This window comes from Macaca mulatta, chromosome 16, assembly GCF_049350105.2.
Source record: "Macaca mulatta isolate MMU2019108-1 chromosome 16, T2T-MMU8v2.0, whole genome shotgun sequence".
Classification (NCBI taxonomy): Eukaryota; Metazoa; Chordata; class Mammalia; order Primates; family Cercopithecidae; genus Macaca; species Macaca mulatta.
The window spans coordinates 64,314,987-64,333,937 of NC_133421.1; the positions used below are offsets into that span (position 1 = coordinate 64,314,987).

The following is an 18,951-nucleotide window of genomic DNA, read 5'->3' on the forward strand; positions in this document are numbered from 1 at the left end:
AAATTCCTTCTAGGCAGAGATTTAAGCTAAGAGGAGGACCTGAGTGACCTCGGTGTGACATCTGAAAGCCTATGACAAGCCTCTTGGGCTTTTTTACGAATATAGCTGTGCCCCTGCCTACCGATATGCTTATGTGTGTCTACAATATTCCATGAGGAGCAGAAACGCTGAACACCAAATAACAGAAACCCATTTGGTCTAACTCCATCTCTGCCTACTCAGACATCTGCTTCTAGCGGTATCAGAGATATGTCTATGTGGCTAAAATAAATGGAGTTAGGCAGCGATGCACACAGGCTGACAAGCCCAGGATGGAGGGCAGTGCTGCAGATGCTCTGCTCTCTGCTGGAATGTGTGGACATACAGGACTCCCCATCCCAGGACACCCGCAGACCCCCCATGAATCCAAGATGCTCCCCAATGACGGTGATGATGACAGAACAGAGATGCCATCCCTGGTCACTCACACACATACACACACACACACGCTCCCACTGCCTCCCTCTGCACTCCTTCCAAAGGCACCTGCCTTCCTCTCCTCTCAGTCCACAAGCCATCCTCCAGCTGCCACCTCTCTATCAGCCTTGGCTACCCCCACCCACGCTGGCACCTGCCTGGCAGCTCCCTATCCACCCCCTCAGCCCTCAGGAGGCCAGGGCACATGTGGAACAGGTTGATGCTGTTCTCCCGGAAGTGGAGCAGGAGGGGGGTGGGGTCACTAGGGCAGGCGGGGTCCCTGGAAGCCTCTGTCCCTGCATAAAGCAGGCTGTCCTGGCAAGGGACGGTCATCCTCAACCTACAGACCCAGCGAGCCCCAGGCCCTCACCCCAGACCCAGCTGCTGGACAGGACTGAGCCCCACTCCCAGGTAAGAACTTGATGACAGCAGGGAAGGCAGGGGTGCTCTGGGGACACAGGGAGATGGGTAGACCAAGAAGGGCATGGAACTCCCCTAGAGTCCAGTGGGATAAGTATCCCGATAGGCCTAGGGGAGGGAAGGGAGAGGCAGGCCTGTGGGCATCTCTCCAGTGAAGAGGAGGCTGCCGTTGCCCAAGCCCTTCCCAGGTGCACCCAGGTGGCACCAGGAGGTTGTCTGGTAGAACAGCCCTACCCATCTGTGCCGTGCTTCCTGCCCCCCCTGCCGCTGTGAAGTGCCCGTGGTGGATGTGGGGTGCTTCAACGCCAGCTGCTGTGGCCTCTTCCACCCACGGGGATAACTGGGGTGTGCCGATTGGCCACCCAGCCAGAGCACCCGGACTCAAACTTCAAAGACAGAGACTTAAGATGTTGACCCTCAGGTCAGGCGTGGTGGCTCACGTCTGTAGTCCCAGCACTTTGGGAGGGTGAGGTGGGCGGATCACCTGAGGTCAGGAGTTTAAGACCAGCCTGGCCAAAATGGGAAAACACCATCTCTACTAAAAATACAAAAATCGGCCGGGCGCGGTGGCTCAAGCCTGTAATCCCAGCACTTTGGGAGGCCGAGGCGGGCGGATCACAAGGTCAGGAGATCGAGACCACAGTGAAACCCCGTCTCTACTAAAAATACAAAAAATTAGCCGGGCGCGGTGGCGGGCGCCTGTAGTCCCAGCTACTCAGGAGGCTGAGGCAGGAGAATGGTGTGAACCCAGGAGGCGGAGCTTGCAGTGAGCCGAGATCGCGCCACTGCACTCCAGCCTGGGCAACAGCGTGAGACTCCGTCTCCAAAAAAAAAAAAAAAAAAAATACAAAAATCAGCTGGGCACGGTGGCAGGCGTCTGTAATCCCAGCTACTTGGGAGGCTGAGGCAGGAGAATCACTTGAACCCAGGAGGTGGAGGTGGCAGTGAGCCGAGATCGTGCCATTGCACTCCAGCCTGGGCAACAAGAATGAAGCTCCATGTCAAAAAGAAAAAAAAAAAAGATGTTGCCTCTCAGGTTCCCATGGGCCCCACATTATCCAGGGCCCTCTCACCCTAGCGCACCTCTCTCGGGGCCACATTCATTGGTTCTTTCCACACACATTTGCCAAGCTCCAACTCTGTGCCAGGTGTGGTACTTGCTGCTGCAGAGTTGACTAAGACCCATTTCCTGCTCTCTGGGAAGTCACAGACGAGGAGCTGAGACGGTCAGGTGAGCAGATCATAACAGGAAGGTGCATCAGAAGAGCGCTTTGGAAACACAGATACAGTCACCAGCTGCCTGGAGGACTGAGGGACAAGGTCCCAGGAGGTGACCTGAATTGAGTGTTAGAAGAGGACCAGGGAGTCTTCAGATCTCAAAGGGGTATTGTAAGCAGAGGGGGCAAAGGTGAGGCGCATCAAAATGCATGGATCCTGGCTGGGCACAGAGGATCACACCTGTAATCCCAGCACTTCGGGAGGTCAAGGAGGGCGGATCACCTGAGGTCAGGAGTTCGAGACCAGCCTGGCCAACATGGTGAAACCCTGTCTCCATTAAAAATACAAAAATTTGCCAGGTGTGGTGGCACACACCTGTAGTCCCAGCTACTCATGAGGCTAAGGCAGGAGAATCGCTTGAATCCAAGAGGTGGAGATTGCAGGGAGCTGAGATGGCACCACTGCACTCCACCCTGAGCAACAGAGTAAGACTCCATCTCAAAAAGAAAAAACAAAAGTCTGGATCCAGGCATCCCCCAGGGGCTGTGAGAGGGGAGTGGGTCTACTGATACCTGTGAGCTGGGAGGCACGCACAAGGGAAGAACAGGGTGCAGGGAAGTGTACCCCACACACGGAAAGGGCGACTGGGGCAGGTGAGCAGCTTGACCACCCCGGCCCTTGGTGCCAGCAGCATCTCCTTCCCTCCCCTGGTGTCCTCAGACCCTGGCTATTGCTAGTCTCTGGTGTGAGAGAAAGCTTTACTTCCATTGCTAAATAAATACTTCCATTGCTAGACCAGGCGCAGTGGCTCACACCTGTAATCCCAGCACTTCGGGAGTCTGGGGTGGGAGGATTACTTGAGCCAGGAGTTTGAGACCAGCCTGGGAAACATAGTGAGACTCTGTCTCTACAAAAAGATTTAAAAATTAGCCAAGTGCATGACTGCAGTCCCAGCTACTCAGGAGGCTGAAGTGGGAGGCTCAATCAAGCCTTGGCGGTCAAGGCTGCAGTGAGCTGTAATCATGCCATTGCACTTCAGCCTGGGCAACAGCGTAAGACCCTGTCTCGGAAGAAAAGAGAAGAAAGTGAAGCGAGGCAAGGTGAGGCGAGGTGGAGGGAAGGAAGGAAGGGAAAGAAGGAAAGAAGGAAGGAAGGAAGGAAGGAAGGAAGGAAGGAAGGAAGGAAGGAAGGAAGGAAGGAAGGAAGGAAGGAGAGGAAAGAAGGAAAAAGAGGAAGGAAGGACGGAAGGAAGGAGAGGAAGGAAGGGAAGGAGGGAGGAAGGGAGGGAGGGAGGAAGGAAGGGAGAAAAAGAAAGAAAGAAGAAAGAAAGAAAGAAAGAAAGAAAGAAAGAAAGAAAGAAAGAAAGAAAGAAAGAAAGAAAAAGGAAGAAAGAGAAAGAAAAGAAAGAAAGAAAAGAAAGTCCAGGTGGGCTCAGTGGCAGTGAAGAAAATGAGTGTGGAGAGAGAAAAAGGAACTTGACAAGGAAAAGGGAGGTGAGGCTTTGCTGACCATCTATGGGACTTTGGGGCAACTCTTTAACTAGGTTCCTCATCATAAAATGCAGACTCCGTTGGTTCTTTCCAGCTGTGACATCAGACAATCCAGGCATCTCTAAGAGCTCTCCCTGCCCCAGAGTCGGGCGAACCCTCTCTGCAGGGGCCCAGCCCATATCCCGGGTTCCTTGGCAACCACCTTGACACTCTCCTGTCTCCCCATCTCCACAGAGACCATGACCATGTTTGAAAATGTCACCCGGGCCCTGGTCAGACAGCTAAACCCTCGAGGGGACCTGACACCTCTTGACAGCCTCATCGACTTCAAGCGCTTCCATCCCTTCTGCCTGGTGCTAAGGAAGAGGAAGAGCACGCTCTTCTGGGGGGCCCGGTACGTCCGCACCGACTACACACTGCTGGATGTGCTTGAGCCGGGCAGCTCACCTTCAGGTCAGCCTTGAGCAGGGCTGGGAACTGAGGGATACTGAGGGATGGGGGCTGGGCACCTGGCCTGCAAGGAGGACCTCAGAGCTCCCTCTGGCCAGAGGTGATTAGATGTCATCTAGCCCAAAGTCATCATCAGGAGCTGAGGAGGCTGGGGGTCAGGCGATACCTCTCAGCTCAGCCTCTTTTCTTTATTTACTCATTTGTTTTGTAGAGACGGGGTCTTGCTTTGTTCCCCAGGCTGGTTTCAAACTTCTGGGCTCAAAAAATCCTTCCACCTTGGCCTCCCAAAATGCTGGGATTACAGGCGTGAGTTACTGCGCCCAGCCAGCCCAGCCCCTTTCATCTTTTCCCTCCTGCAGATCCAACAGATACTGGGAATTTTGGCTTTAAGAACATGCTGGATACCCGAGTGGAGGGAGATGTGGATGTACCAAAGACGGTGAAGGTGAAGGGGACAGCAGGGCTCTCGCAGAACAGCACTCTGGAGGTCCAGACACTCAGTGTGGCTCCCAAGGCCCTGGAGACCTTGCAGGAGAGGTGAGAGCGGGCAGGACCGAGGGTTGCCCGGGATGTGGGTGGGGCAGTGCATGGAAAGGGTGCTTAGGGCCTCAAGTTAAAAATGCAAGTTGAAAGATAGGACCCTTGCACTGACCTTTGCCAATGTGGTCACCACAGGGGAGCTCTTGAAGGCAACCCTTCTGGCCTATGGCTGCATCCAGGCCATTTCCTAGTCACACCTCCCAGTGCTGCCACCGTCTCCAGGACCAGCTCCCCACTGTCACACATGCACAGGGAGGACTATGTCCACACCAGCTTGCTGTGTGATCTTGGAAAAGTCACTTCTCTTGGGATTTCAGTTTTCTTTTCTGCAAAATGACAGGATTGGATGATCATCTCTAAGGCTCCTTCTAACTCTGAGACTATGCAATACACTAGAAAAAGGAGGGATGGGTCTTAACTGCCCACAGCTGAGGCCTGAGCACTGTGTTCTGCTCCCATAAATGAAGCCTCCCGCCTGACCCCAATACACACTCCGCATGCCCTCGGGAATGCTGCCCCACAGCACAAAGGGTGTGGCAGGCGCCACATGGATGCTGGGCTCCATGGATGTTTGGCTTGACACGGGAACTGACTTTTAAGTAGTTAAGTAGTGGTTGAAAGAAGGAGGTAAGGACTGGGAAGGCCAGAAGGAAGGGCCAGGGTAGTCATCCAGCAAGCATGTATATAGTAAAGCACTCTGCTATGGGCTGGGGTGAGCCTAAAACATCTTTGTCCAAGAACCTTGCAGTCTAGGAAGGTGAAAATTTTAAAAACCTGTGCAACAGTAATTATAATCAAAGCCAAGAACTGCTAAGTGCTGTAGGGATGGTTCGACTGAGTCTTGTGGCAGGTCAAAGGGACTTCTGGCTGGGAAAATAAGGGAAGATCTCACAGCCATGGCAGCCTCTGTTCTGGGCCTTGAAAGATGAGTAGAAATTGGGCCTGCAGGGCTGGGAGAAGGGTATTATGAAGGCACACAGGTAAGCAATCTCAAAGCCACCAGGGGCCAGGAACAGCCAGCATGGCAGGGGCAGAAGAGGTGTGAGCAGAACGAGCAGGAAATGCAGGTGAACCCAAACCCCGGAGAGGCAAGTGACAGCTCCAGGAGACTGAATTGTAGGCACCAGGAAGATCCTGAAAATGCTCTGATGTGTCCCATGACTAATCCAGCTGAACGGAGGAAGTGTGTCAGATAGGGGAAGGAGAACAGGGATTTGAAGCAGTCAGACAAGGCAAGACATTTTTCTTCTTGTTTTTGTTTGAAACGGTTTTTCGCTCTTTTTGCCCGAGCTTGACTGCAGTGGTGCGATCTTGGCTCACTGCAACCTCCGCCTCCTGGGTTCAAGCGATTCTCCTGCCTCAGCCTCATGAGTAGCTGGGACTACAGGTACCCGCCACTACACCCAGCTAATGTTTTTATGGTTTTTATTTTTTATTTTTGAGACCGAGTTTCGCTCTGTCGCCCAGGCTGGAGTGCAGTGGCGCGATCTCAGCTCACTGCAACCTCCACCTCCCGGGTTCAAGCGATTATCCTGCCTCAGCCTCCCAAGTAGCTGGGACTACAGGTGCCTGCCACCATGCCTGGCTAATTTTTTATATTTTTAGTAGAGATGGGGTTTCACCATATTGGCCAGGCTGATCTCGAACCCCTGACCTTGTGATCCGCCTGCCTTGGCCTCCCAAAGTTCTGGGATTACAGGTGTGAGCCACTGCGCCTGGCTAATTTTTGTATTTTTAGTAGATACGGGGTTTCACCATGTTAGTCAGGCTGGTCTCAAACTCCTGACCTCACGTGATCTGCCTGCCTTGGCCTCCCAAAGTGCTGGGATTACAGGTGTGAGCCACCGCGCGCCCATCCTTTTTTTTTTGAGACGGAGTCTCTGTCGCACAGGCTGGAGTGCAGTGACCCGATACCCAGTCACTGCAACCCCCGCCTCCCAGGTTCAAGCAATCATCCTGCCTCAGCCTCCCGTGTAGCTGGGATTGCAGGTGCACACCACAACACCCAGCTAATTTTCATATTTTTGGAAGAGATGGGGTTTCACCATGTTGGCCAGGCTGGTCTCGAACTCATGACCTCAGGTGATCTGCCCACCTCGGCCTCCCAAAGTGCTGGGATTACAGGCATGAGCCACTGCGCCCAGCCAAGACACTGTTCTTCTATCCCATGAGCGATGTAAACTGAGGACCCGAGCTCAGGGCAATAGGAGTGAAGAGGGAGGAATGGATGCACGGCCCATTGCCAAGGGTAATAGAATGGCCTAGGCTTGGTAACTGATTGCAGGATGAGGGAAACGGTTTTGTCAAAGGTGACTGTGAGATTTTACCCAGGTTGTGACATTATAGGACATTAAAGGTACCATTATAGGTGACAAACAGGAAGACAGAGGTTAGAGGTAGATTTGGAGATTGTGAGTTCCTTTTGTATGTTTTGAGTTTCTGGTTCTGCTGAGACATCAGCTGAGAATGTTTAACAGGTGGTTGGAAATAAGGGCCTGGAGTTCAGGAGAGAGGTCAAAGTGAAGATATACACAAGGTAATCAGCAATATGAAGATTACAACTGTAGGAGCCAGGGGAGGAGTCTCACTCCTGTAAGCCCAGCACTTTGGGAAGCCAAGGCAGGATTGCTTGAGCCCAGGAGTTCAAACCAGCCTGGGCAAGATAGTGAAACCCCCTTCTCTACAAAAAATGCAAATATTAGCAGGGCACAGTGGTGCGCCTAGAGTCCCAGTTACTCAGGAGGTTGAGGCAAGAGGATCGCTTAAGCCCAAGAGCTCAAGGCTGCAGTGAGTTATGATCGAGCCACTGCACTTCAGCCTGGGCAACAGAGTAAGACCTTAAAAAAAAAAAAAAAGAAAAAAGAAAAAACTGTAGGAGTGAGTTGGGTGGGGGGAGCTTTTGGAGGGAGTTGAGAAAACAGGACTGAGAACAGAATCTTACAGAACATAAAATGTTAGAGAACCAAAGAAACTGGAAAATGAGGTGCAGACAGAATGGATAAGATTTAGAAACTAGAAGCACGGGAGTTGAGCCAGGGTGGTACAGTGTGACTGGAAGCCAAGAGAAGCCAGCGTTGCACGGAGGCTTTCGACAGCAGGATCGAGTATTGCACAGAGTTAGGCGAGGTCGTTGGGACTGAGAGGTAAGAGATCATTGTAATTTCAGCTGAGTAGTGGAAATAAAAGGCAAATTATAAAGAATTTAGGTGGACCAGGCACAGGGGCTCACATCTGTATTCTCAGCTATTTGGGAGGCTGAGGCAGGAGAATCGCGTGAACCCAGGAGGCAGAGGTTGCAGTGAGCCAAGATCACGCCACTGCACTCCAGCTCGGGTGACAGAGTGAGTAAGACTCCATTTCAAAAAAAAAAAAGAATTTAGGAGTGGGCAGGAAGTGGACACTGGAGGTTAGCATATCTTTTGATATATTTGCCAATGAAATGAAGGAAAAAAATAGGGTAGTAATTTGAGGGAGTAGCATGATCAAAGCAAACAAATTTTTTAGGATTAGGGACACATTTATATATGGAAGCAGATGGAAGGAGCAAGTGGAGAGGAGGAACTGGTGTCAACAGCGAGAGAGCATAAGATGTGGAGAGAAAGGATCCCAGAGAGATGAGTGGGGAGGAAAGGGGAGCGCATCTACCCCTGAACTGGAGGAAAAGGGAGTAAGAAGCACCTGAGAGGCCCTGTTACCGGCCAGGTGCTGGCCCAGATAATTACCGAGTTTATCTCTGAGCAACCCAGGAGGTCAGCATCGTTACATTCATTTCATAGATGAGGCAACTAAGACTCAGAGAAGCTGCCCTGCCAGTAAGCAAGAGATCTGGGTTTCAACCTCAGCCCTAGTCCAGAGTCCTTGCTCCTTCCCTGCCACCCACAATGTCTAGCTCCTGGGAATGACAGAAGGAACGAGGAGGGTGTGGCACAGGCAGGAAGGAGCTCTGAATGGTTTCCTTATGTTTCTCCTGTCACAGGAAGCTGGCAGCGGATCACCCATTCCTGAAGGAGATGCAAGATCAAGGGGAGAACCTGTATGTGGTGATGGAGGTGGTGGAGACGGTGCGGGAGGTCACACTGGAGCGAGCCGGCAAGGCAGAGGCCTGCTTCTCCCTCCCCTTCTTCGCCCCACTGGGGCTACAGGTTTGATTCAGAGACACACACACACTCTCACACCCACACTCACACTCACACATACACATTTACATTCAGCCCCTCCCTGGAGACTTCATTAGCTTTGCTGGATCAGTGCCAACCCAGGATGCTGAAAAGGGCCACTCCTTCCCCTAGCTCTTCAAGATCCGAACCCCAGACACAGGCCCCCTCCCTGGTCAGTGGCACCCAGTGAGGGCAGATCCCTGCGCCAGATGCCACAGGGAACTACTGGGGAAGGGGAAAGTCACATTCATGGGTTTTCCCTCATGGTGCTCCCAATCCAAAGAGGAGACATCCTTACTCTCAGAAAGTCCTCAGGTTTATACAGGAGACACAGAGGCTAAAGCCCAGAGAACACACGCTTGGAAAAGCCAATGGAAATAAGGAATGCTCTCCATACCTCTATCTATTGCATCTAAATATTCAAGGGATGATTTGGGATGTGGAGCCGGGAGTAGGGGTTAGTCATGGAAGGCGTCCTGAAAGAGGTAAGCATGGGACAGATGGCGAAGAGAAGGAAGGAGCCAGGGTTTGGACGGAAGCTCTAGGGTGATGTATAGGCAGGAGATGAAGCAGGTCTGCCCAGTTCCCTTCATGCACCTGAACCAGGAAGACAGATACAGGTCACTGGAGGGAACATCAGCAGAAATGAGCGCAAGGACTTTGAAGTCCTTCCTCAGAGTCCAGACCAGGGACACCACTGAAGGCTTCCAACTTCTTATCTCCCTGAAGGCTCTCAGCCCTGACCCTGCACCTCCCCCAACTCGCACTCCCAATATCTCATACTTAAGATGTCCAGAGATTCACAAATTCTCATTGTCTAATTCTAGGGATCCATAAACCACAAGGAGGCTATAGCCATCCCCAAGGGCTGCGTCCTGGCCTTTCGAGTGAGACAGCTGATGGTCAAAGGCAAAGATGAGTGGGGTGAGCAGAGACCCGCATGTTCTCCCCACAGGATGAGAATTACCGGCAGCAATACTGAGGCACCCTGGTCTCCTCTTGTGGCAGTGTCAGAGCATGAGCAGGGAGGTGTATTGCACTGTGATCCAACTGCAGCCATGGAGGCTGCTCTGGAGAGAAGGGTGAAGAGGCTCCTGGATTCTGAGCATCTTCCGGGTGCTGGGCATTGTGGTCATTGGGGGAGGGGGTACAAAGATGAACAAGAAGTCTGTGGCCAAAGGAGGAAACAGACAGAGACTGGAATGGAAGGTAGAAAGTGGTGTTCTCATAGTATAGAATTTATCAAGGAAGAAAAGATTGCTTCCAGCAAGGGAGGCTGAAGCAGGGAATTAGATGAAGCGCTTGGGGTGCAAAGTCGTAGCCCTTAGCAGAGCCCTTTGACTTGAGACTGAAGAAGGGAACGTGGGGCAGCTGCTAAGTGCCCTCCTGCCCTGCCTCCCTTGCCCTTCACAGATATTCCACATATCTGCAATGATAACATGCAAACCTTCCCTCCTGGAGGTAAGTGAAATTGCTTACGGGTTTCCCACATCTTCTGCCCCACCCCTGACATTATCTGCTAAAATCCTCCACCTTCTCCTAGCTTATACTATAATCCCCCAAGGAGCCTCTGCTTTTGTTTCCCAAGTCCCTAAGAATACCTAGCCTCAACTTTAGGAAAGACAGATAGAGGCGTATATATACTGTCCCAGAGAGAGACAGAAACCGACAGAGACCGGAAGGCACAGTCAGAAGCAGAAGTAAGACTTGGAGACAGAGTGTGTTCCCGAGTCGTGGGGGTGGATGAGCTAGCATGATCTCCGTGTTTTCATAATGATCACTGATGAAACTGCCTTGAAGACTGTTTTAGATGAAAAGGCAAAAATGGGTTTTGTGCTGACAGATGTGCATTTTTTCTGTCTTCAGAAAAGTCAGGAGAGGAGAAGGTCATCCGTAAGTGTTTCCTTTCATTCCACTGAAACTTTCTTGACTCAGAATTTTAAAACTCCAGTATTTTTCTTTCCTTCTCACGGGTCTGACAGGGAAATGGCAGAGTGAGTCTTAGCAAACAATTGTCCCCAAAACATGGTAGAAATTCCAATAGCTTGGGAAAAAGCAGTGGAAAGGGGGAGTCTTTGGACAAGATGCCCGGGTGGTCTGATGCCTGAGACCTTTGTCCTCAAGAGCCTTAGTAGCAGCCAGGTACAGTGACTCACGCCTATAATCCCAGCACTTTGGGAGGCTGAGGCAGGAGGATCCCTTGAGCTCAGGAGTTCGAGACCAGTCTGGGCAACATAGTGAGACACTGTCTCTTATTTAAAAAAAAAAAATTTTTTTTTTTTTTTTTGAGATGGAGTTTCACTCTTGTTGCCTAGGCTGGAATGTAGTGGCGCAGTCTCAGCTCACTGCAACCTCCACCTCCCCGGTTCAAGTGATTCTCCTGCCTCAGCCTCCTGAGTAGCTGGGATTACAGGCACCCGCCACCATGGCCTGCTAATTTTTTTTATTTTTAGTAGAGACAGGGTTTCACTATGTTGGCCAGGCAGGTCTCGAACTCCTGACCTCTGGTGATCCACCCACCTCAGCCTCCCAAAGGGCTGGGATTACAGGCGTGAGCCACGGCGCCTGGCCTTTTTTTTTTTTTTTTTTCTTTTCTTGAGACAGAGTCTCATTCTGTTGTGCAGACTGGAGTGCAATGGTGAGATCTCAGCTCACTGCAACCTCCGCCTCCGGGGTTCAAGAAATTCTCGTGCTTCAGCCTCCCAAGTTGCTAGGATAACAGGCACGGGCCACCACGTTTGGCTAATTTTTAGTATAGATGGGATTTCACCATGTTGCCCAGGCTGGTCTCAAACTCCTGACCTCAGGTGATCCTCCCGCCTTGGTCTCCCAAAGTGCTGGGATTACAGGTGTCAGCCACTGCGCCTGGCCTAACAAAAAAAGAAGAAAAAAATTGGCCGGGCGCGGTGGCTCAAGCCTGTAATCCCAGCACTTTGGGAGGCCGAGACGGGCGGATCATGAGGGCAGGAGATCGAGGCCATCCTGGCTAACACGGTGAAACCCCATCTCTACTAAAAAATACAAAAAACTAGCCGGGCGAGGTGGCGGGCGCCTGTAGTCCCAGCTACTCAGGAGGCTGAGGCAGGAGAATGGCGTAAACCCAGGAGGCGGAGCTTGCAGTGAGCCAAGATCGCACCACTGCACTCCAGCCTGGGCGGCAGAGCGAGACTCCGTCTCAAAAAAAAAAAAAAAAAAATTTAAGAGTCTTAGTAGCTATAACCTGCAACTCAGCCGCCCAGCAACTGGGGCCAGAGCCATTGAGTCACAGTAACACCAGGAACAAGGTAGCTGGGCTCTCCCCAGGAGACAGGCAGGATGTATTTCCTCATCTTCCTTAGTGTCTCATCCCCTGGGTATGGCTGCCATTCTGAAGGATTGCATTCTTATCTTTTTTTTTTTTTCCCCTCAGTTATCCAGGCATCTGATGTTGGTAAGGAACTTTGTGAGTTTCTCCGAAGACTTTGGCATGGAGGTAGCAGTAGGGTAGAGAAAGGAGAAGGCAAAGGCATTCTTCTTTGTCAACTAACTCATGAGAAGGGAAAACAGACCTTCTTTCTCCACTTTTTGCTGGAGTCTCAAAGAAAAGTCAGGGGTGTACTGATAGGGGATGACGCCTGGGATCTCAGGAAGATTAACTGTTGGGTTAGATGACATGTATCCTGGCCCACCTTCTCGCCCCAACCCTCAGGTTAGGGTTTTGGTGGATAGTTCTGTCACTGCATTCCTTGGTAAAGAAAAATGGGGCCAGGCTCAAACTGGGGGGTATAGCATGGGTACCTAAAGAGGCTGAGTGTAGGAGCCCTGCAGGGGGATGCTGATTAGAGGGGAAGGTGCCCGATGGAGGGCTGTGTGTCCCATTATTGACCCCACAGGGGACGTACACGAAGGCTTCGGGACACTAAAAGAAGAAGTTCAGAGGGAGACCCAACAAGTGGAGAGGCTGAGCCAAGCAGGGCAAAGCTCCCTGCTCAGCTCCCTCAGCAAACTTCTAGGGAAGAAAAAGGAGCTTCAAGACCTTGAGCTCGCGGTGAGGACCTAGTGGAAGTGGGGAAGGGTGGGAGAAGGCATGTTTCGGTGAAGGTTTGGTGGGGGTGGGTATTGCAGCAGGTGGGGAGATCTGACTGGGGCAGGAGGTGCGTGGCCAGCGGAGTCCATCTTAGATACCTTCCCCAAGGCTGGCCACGTGCCCCCAGGCTGCCAGGCCACTGCTCCTCCCTTTGTCCCCTGGAAAAGGGCAAACAGTGGGTTCCCCCAAGGCACATCAGATGACACCTGGGATCTCGGGAAGATTAACTGTTGGGTTAGATGACAACATGTATCCTGGCCCACCTTCTCGCCCCAACCCTCAGGCCAGAAGGGCCATCTGCTGGAGGGGCTGGAACCTTCCCTTTCCAGAGTCCAAAACTTAGGGACCAAGGAACCCAGGAGTCCAGTACTCTTCAGGACTTGAGGTCTCGAAAAAGAAATCAGGAAATGGGAGAGAGTTCCCGTGTGTCAAGGGACCATTATGTGCTGGGCCTTGGGTTGGGCCCTTTCCTATGTTATCTTCAATAGTCATCCACCTTCCCCCACAGCTTGAAGGGGCTCTAGACAAGGGACATGAAGTGACCCTGGAGGCACTCCCAAAAGATGTCCTGCTGTCAAAGGAGGCCGTGGGCGCCATCCTCTATTTCGTTGGAGCCCTAACAGGTAAGTGGGGAATAAGGTCTTCATTTATAGACCTTTTCAGTAATAGGAATGAATTGCTTGAATCAATTCCCAAATGGATGAATAAATGAATGAATGAATGACAAATTATACCATAGTTAAGTAGTTTATATGTACATTTTTATAAATTGGTTTCATGGTTGGGCACGGTGGCTCATGACTGTAATTCCAGCACTTTGGGAGGCCAAGGCGGGTAGATCACCCGAGGTCAAGAGTTCAAGACCAGCCTGGCCAACATGGTGAAACCCCACCTTTTCCAAAAATACAAAAATTAGCCGGGCATGGTGGCAGGTGCCTGTAATCCCAGTTACTCCGAAGGCTAAGGCAGGAGAATCGCTTGAACCTGGGAGGGACAGGTTGCAGTGAGTCAAGATCACTCCATTGCACTCCAGCCTGGGCAACAGAGCGAGACTCCATTAAAAAAAAAAAAAAAATTGGTTTCATTCCTAAGGATTCACTTGGTCACAATGGGTGATCTAAGAAGACAGCCTAGTCTTGCTAATAGAGGTTGAATAACCCTAGCTTTATCAGCAACATACTTAAAATTTCTGCATATAGCTAAGCTCATCACTTCTATCCTGATACCTGGTAGCTTTAACTTCAGGGAGTAACATTTTCTGATCTTGCCCCTAAAAGCTCTTCTTCCCTCCACATTTTCTAGTTTTCCACTTAGAAAAACTCTGTGGTCCTTCAGGTGTAAGCTAAAATGTTTGTTCCCTTAAGAAGCCTGCCCTGGGCCAGGCGCGGTGGCTCAAGCCTGTAATCCCAGCACTTTGGGAGGCCGAGACGGGCGGATCACGAGGTCAGGAGATCGAGACCATCCTGGCTAACACGGTGAAACCCTGTCTCTACTAAAAAATACAAAAAACTAGCCGGGTGAGGTGGCGGGCGCCTGTAGTCCCAGCTACTCAGGAGGCTGAGGCAGGAGAATGGCGTGAACCCGGGAGGCGGAGCTTGCAGTGAGCTGAGATCCGGCCACAGCACTCCAGCCTGGGTGACAGAGCGAGACTCCGTCTCAAAAAAAAAAAAAAAAAAAAAGAAGCCTGCCCTCTGACTCCAAGACCAAAGTGAACCCCTCAGCTACGGCTCCCTTAACACCTGTGTTGTAATTACATCCAATGAATGAAGCTGAAATTCTGGAAGTGCGCTATTTGGAGTCTGTAGTCCCCTCTGCACCAGCAACACACATCTTTCTCTGCTTTTTTTCTCCAGAGCTAAGTGAAGTCCAACAGAAGCTGCTGGTGAAATCCATGGAGAAAAAGATCCTACCCGTGCAGCTAAAGCTGGTGAGGGAAAAAGAGCAGATGCTGGGGAGAGTCTGGGAGTAGCTGCAGCCAGTGGAGATGCAGATTTCGCCTAAGGATGGAGCCATTCTGGAGGATCCCCGTCTTATCACAGGGGCTTATGCCCAGTCCTCCTTTCTATTTCTCCTTTTTTGTTATTTCACAAGAAGTAGAAGACTGAATTTCTGGGCAATGATCTGGGTTTATCAGCCTGATCTAGGGAGAAGAGACAGAAACTCTGGCCTTGCTTATTCCTAGCCAAATGTTGTAAGCAATTTTTTTTTTTTTTTTTTTTTTGAGGCGGAGTTTCGCTCTTGTTGCCCAGGCTGGAGTGCAATGGTACAATCTCGGCTCACCACACCTCGGCCTCCTGGGTTCAAGTGATTCTCCTGCCTCAGCCTCCCGAGTAGCTGGGATTACAGGCACCCGCCATCATGGCTTGCTAATTTTGTATTTTTAGTAGAGACAAGGTTTCACCATGTTGGCCAGGCTCATCTCGAACTCCCAACCTCAGGTGATCCACCTGCCTCAGCCTCCCAAAGTGCTGGGATTACAGGCGTAAGCCACCACGCCTGGCCTGTAAGCAAATTTTTTAATGTGTTTGAGTCTGTCTCAATTTACTCCTCTGTAAAATGGGGCTAAAAATCAATGTGCTGCCCACATATAGGGCTGTTCAAAGACTCAGATGGGGTTGTAATGTAAGGTAAAGTAAGAAATTCTAGTAAGGGGAATGTAACCTTCTTGTGATTTTTCTGAGTTAGGAGAAGAGAGAGGTTTCCAGTTCTTTCTTTTCATGTTGTGTTGGTTCCCTCCAGGTGGAGAGCACGATGGAACAGAACTTCCTGCAGGATAAAGAGGGCGTTTTCCCCCTGCATCCCGAGCTGCTCTCCTCCCTTGGGGAGGAGGAGCTGACCCTCACAGAGGCCCTAGTTGGGCTGAGCGGCCTGGAAGTGCAGAGATCGGGCCCCCAATATATGTGGGACCCAGACACCCTCCCTCGCCTCTGTGCTCTTTATGCTGGCCTCTCTCTCCTTCAGCAGCTGACCAAGGCCTCCTAATTTGCCTTTTACGTCTGCTTCATGACTCCCTAATGCCTTCCCAACCTCGTGGTGCTGTGTCCTTACCACCTAAGGGCATTTCAGAGCCATCAGCTGACGACATCTGAAATCTCAGCTGGTGACCCATGATAACCAATCTCCACCTGTCCAACCATGTATCACCCCCTACCCCTCCAGCTCCGCGACCCACTAAGCCCATCTGCTGATGCTTAAATTTTCTTTTCTTTTCTTTTTTTTTTTTTTTTTTTTGAGATGGAGTCTCACTCTATCGCCCAGGCTGGAGTGCAGTGGTGTGACCTTGGCTCACTGCAACCTCTGCCTCACGGGTTCAAGAAATTCTCATGCCTCAGCCTCTCGAGCAGCTGGAATTACAGGCACGTGCCATGACACCTGGCTAATTTTTGTACTTTTAGTAGAGACAGTTTCACCACGTTGTCCAGGTTGGTCTCGAACTCCTGGCCTCAAGTGATCTGCCCGCCTCGGCCTCCCAAAGTGCTGGGATTACAGGCATAAGCCACCGTGCCCGGCCTATGCTTAAATATTCTAGAAGTAGAAGCACTCAGACTTTTAAAACTATGAGTCTCTTTAGCAAAACTGAAAAAAAAAAAAAAAGATTAATTTCCTATCCTAATCCCTCCTACTTATACTTCCCCAAAAAACAAGCTTTACTGGAATTAATGGAAAATATTATGTCAATCTTAGGATAATATGTCTTTTGGTGTTTTTCTTTAAAGAATTTATCATACAGAAATTCTTAATTTGTGCCAGAAAAAGAAATTATTATCATACTGCATATAGATCATATGTACATGAATATGATGCTGTACTGTCCTCAGGCAAGCTGGAAAATGCTCAGAGGGTACAGAACGTGGAATCTAGGTTCTTTTTTTTTTTCTGTTCAATTAGTTTTCTTTAATGGAGTCTAGATTCTCAAGTGAGAAGATATCAAAGCAGTTTGTCTTCAAAGAAGAGCATTTGGGGGTCCCCTAGCTCTGGGTTGAGGGAAAGACCTAGAGATATGTAGTAGAAGCCCGAAACAAAAATAAGACAAATTTCAAATTTATTGAACAGAAAATGCAGATGGGCCTTTAAAAAAAAAAAAAAAAAAAAGGCAGGGGGAGCCAAGAATAAGACTACCCCAAAACTTTAAAAACTAAATTGTGGAGGGCCGGGCATGGTGGCTCAAGCCTGTAATCCCAGCACTTTGGGAGGCCGAGACGGGCGGATCACGAGGTCAGGAGATCGAGACCATCCTGGCTAACACGGTGAAACCCCATCTCTACTAAAAAATACAAAAAACTAGCCGGGCAAGGTGGCGCGCGCCTGTAGTCGCAGCTACTAGGGAGGCTGAGGCAGGAGAATGGCGTGAACCCGGGAGGCGGAGCTTGCAGTGAGCTGAGATCTGGCCACTTCACTCCAGCCTGGGCGACAGAGAGAGATTCCGTCTCAAAAAAAAAAGAAAACTAAACTAAATTGTGATATTATTTCACCTTTCTCTGTTCTGCCCTGAAATTTAGGGTTCTTGTAGGTGGAAGTAGTGTGGGTAGGCTTGGCATATGGACCTACTACTAATATGGATATTACAATCTCATCAAACTGCTGGGTTTATATTATCCTCCTCTGCCTAAAAGCTAGGTTTGAACATCTTTCACCAACTTCTTTTAAAGCAGTCTTAGGATCAGACACAGTAGCTCACGCCTGTAATCCCAGCACTTTGGGAGGCTAATGCGGGCAGATCGCCTGAATCAAGGAGTTCAAGATGAAACCCCATCTCTACAAAACATACAAAAAAATTAGCCAGGCATGGTGGCATGTGTCTGTGGTCCCAGCTACTCAGGAGGCTGAGGTGGGAGAATCACTTGAGCCTGGGAGGCTGAGGCTGCAGTTAGCCAAGATAGCACCACTGCACTCCAGCTTGGGTGACAGAGCGAGATCCTGTCTCAAAAATTAAAAATAATTTTTAAAAAAGTAGTTCTATGCGTGCAGCACATGGCTGTAATCCCAGCACTTTGCAAGGCCGAGGCAGGAGGATCATCTGAGGTCAGGAGTTCAAGACCAGCCTAACCAACATGGTGAAGCCCTGTCTCTACTAAAAATAAAAATTAAAAAAATTTAAAAATTAGCTGGACGTGGTGGCTCACACCTGTAGCCCCAGCTACTCGGGAGAAGGAGGCAGGAGAATCGCTTGAACCCCAGAAGGGGAGGTTGCAGTGAGCCAAGATCACGCCACTGCACTCCCTAGCCTGGGCAACAGAATGAGATTCCGTTTAAAAAAAAAAAAAAAAAAAAAAGTTTTATGAGTGGAAGAATTTCTCTAAGGATTTTAGTCCCTGGAGTCAGACTCTCCCCCAGCGTCTTAGTCGCCCGATGCCCAGCCTGGTTCCCTCAACCACCAAGAATTTATGACCAACTGCCAGAAGCTTTGTGTTATGCCGCCATCCTCCCTGATCCTGAGCACCTTCCAAAGCCTCACTCTGTTGCTCATGGATATACTGGGTTGTTATCTGCTGACTTGGTTGTTTTGTCCTTGTGATGTAAACTTAACAGAGAGATGAGCTAACACCCTAACTAACCAGAAGAGTAACTCCTTTGATTGTTAAGGATGAACATAACTCATCTGTTTTCTTCCTTACCATTCTCGCCCACCTTCAGTTGCAGATACGGTGTTATGAAGAGGTTCTAATGAGTTTATTCCAATGATGATTCAAAAATCCTGTTATCCATCCCCCAGCCCTGGAGGGTGAGAGGACAGTTGAGGAGGAACTGGTCAAGGCATGTTCCCTAAAACTAGAGCACATATCTTTCCAGTTAGCAAGTGGCTGTTTAATGCAAGGAACATCCTGCAATCCTACGAAAGAGGATGCAAAAGATATGTAGGATACCCTTTATATATGTAAAGGAGGAGGAGGTCAAAACATATTTCCTGCCTTCTAGGTCCTTACAACAGGGCTAAATTTTCTTGCAGGGTCTGTGAAAGGTCTAAAACTCAGGACTTTCACTTATGGGAGAGAGAAAAGTTTCAAGGTAGGGAGAGAGTTTTTGTTTTGTGTTCTAAGAAATTGGGAACTATATCCTTCACCTTGTTTCACCTTCCCTGCAGAATCAATGGGGGAGTCCTTTGAAAAATAAGTGGGTAGAGTTTCTTGTCCAATTGGCTTCCCCTTAGGCACAG

General features: G+C 50.1%; 1 protein-coding gene across 4 annotated transcripts; it reads left to right on the top strand.

The window, feature by feature from the left end:
• Positions 1 to 723: 723 nt before the first annotated feature.
• Positions 724 to 16,486, top strand: GSDMA (gasdermin A). Of its 4 annotated transcripts, XM_015119551.3 has the most exons (12): positions 724 to 867; positions 3,819 to 4,037; positions 4,394 to 4,571; positions 8,551 to 8,716; positions 9,559 to 9,655; positions 10,145 to 10,192; positions 10,598 to 10,624; positions 12,141 to 12,161; positions 12,604 to 12,758; positions 13,306 to 13,420; positions 14,651 to 14,724; positions 15,537 to 16,486. In XM_015119551.3, exons 2-12 carry the CDS (start codon positions 3,824 to 3,826, stop codon positions 15,777 to 15,779), a joined length of 1,338 nt encoding a protein of 445 aa, XP_014975037.1. In that variant the 5' UTR covers positions 724 to 867; positions 3,819 to 3,823; the 3' UTR covers positions 15,780 to 16,486. The 4 variants fall into 4 exon arrangements, with proteins under 4 accessions (XP_014975037.1, XP_077827625.1, XP_077827626.1 ...); XM_077971499.1 differs by lacking the exon at positions 12,141 to 12,161; XM_077971500.1 differs by lacking the exon at positions 10,598 to 10,624.
• The last annotated feature ends 2,465 nt before the right edge of the window (positions 16,487 to 18,951 follow it).

What these genes read in the sequence shown, in the direction of transcription:
- GSDMA (XM_015119551.3), top strand. Translation starts at nt 3,824, where the DNA reads ATGACCATGTTTGAAAATGTCACCCGGGCCCTGGTCAGACAGCTAAAC. An exon ending in CTGGAGACCTTGCAGGAGAG is followed by an intron (nt 4,572 to 8,550) that starts GTGAGAGCGGGC and finishes CTCCTGTCACAG; the next exon opens with GAAGCTGGCAGCGGATCACC. An exon ending in TTCAAGACCTTGAGCTCGCG is followed by an intron (nt 12,759 to 13,305) that starts GTGAGGACCTAG and finishes CTTCCCCCACAG; the next exon opens with CTTGAAGGGGCTCTAGACAA.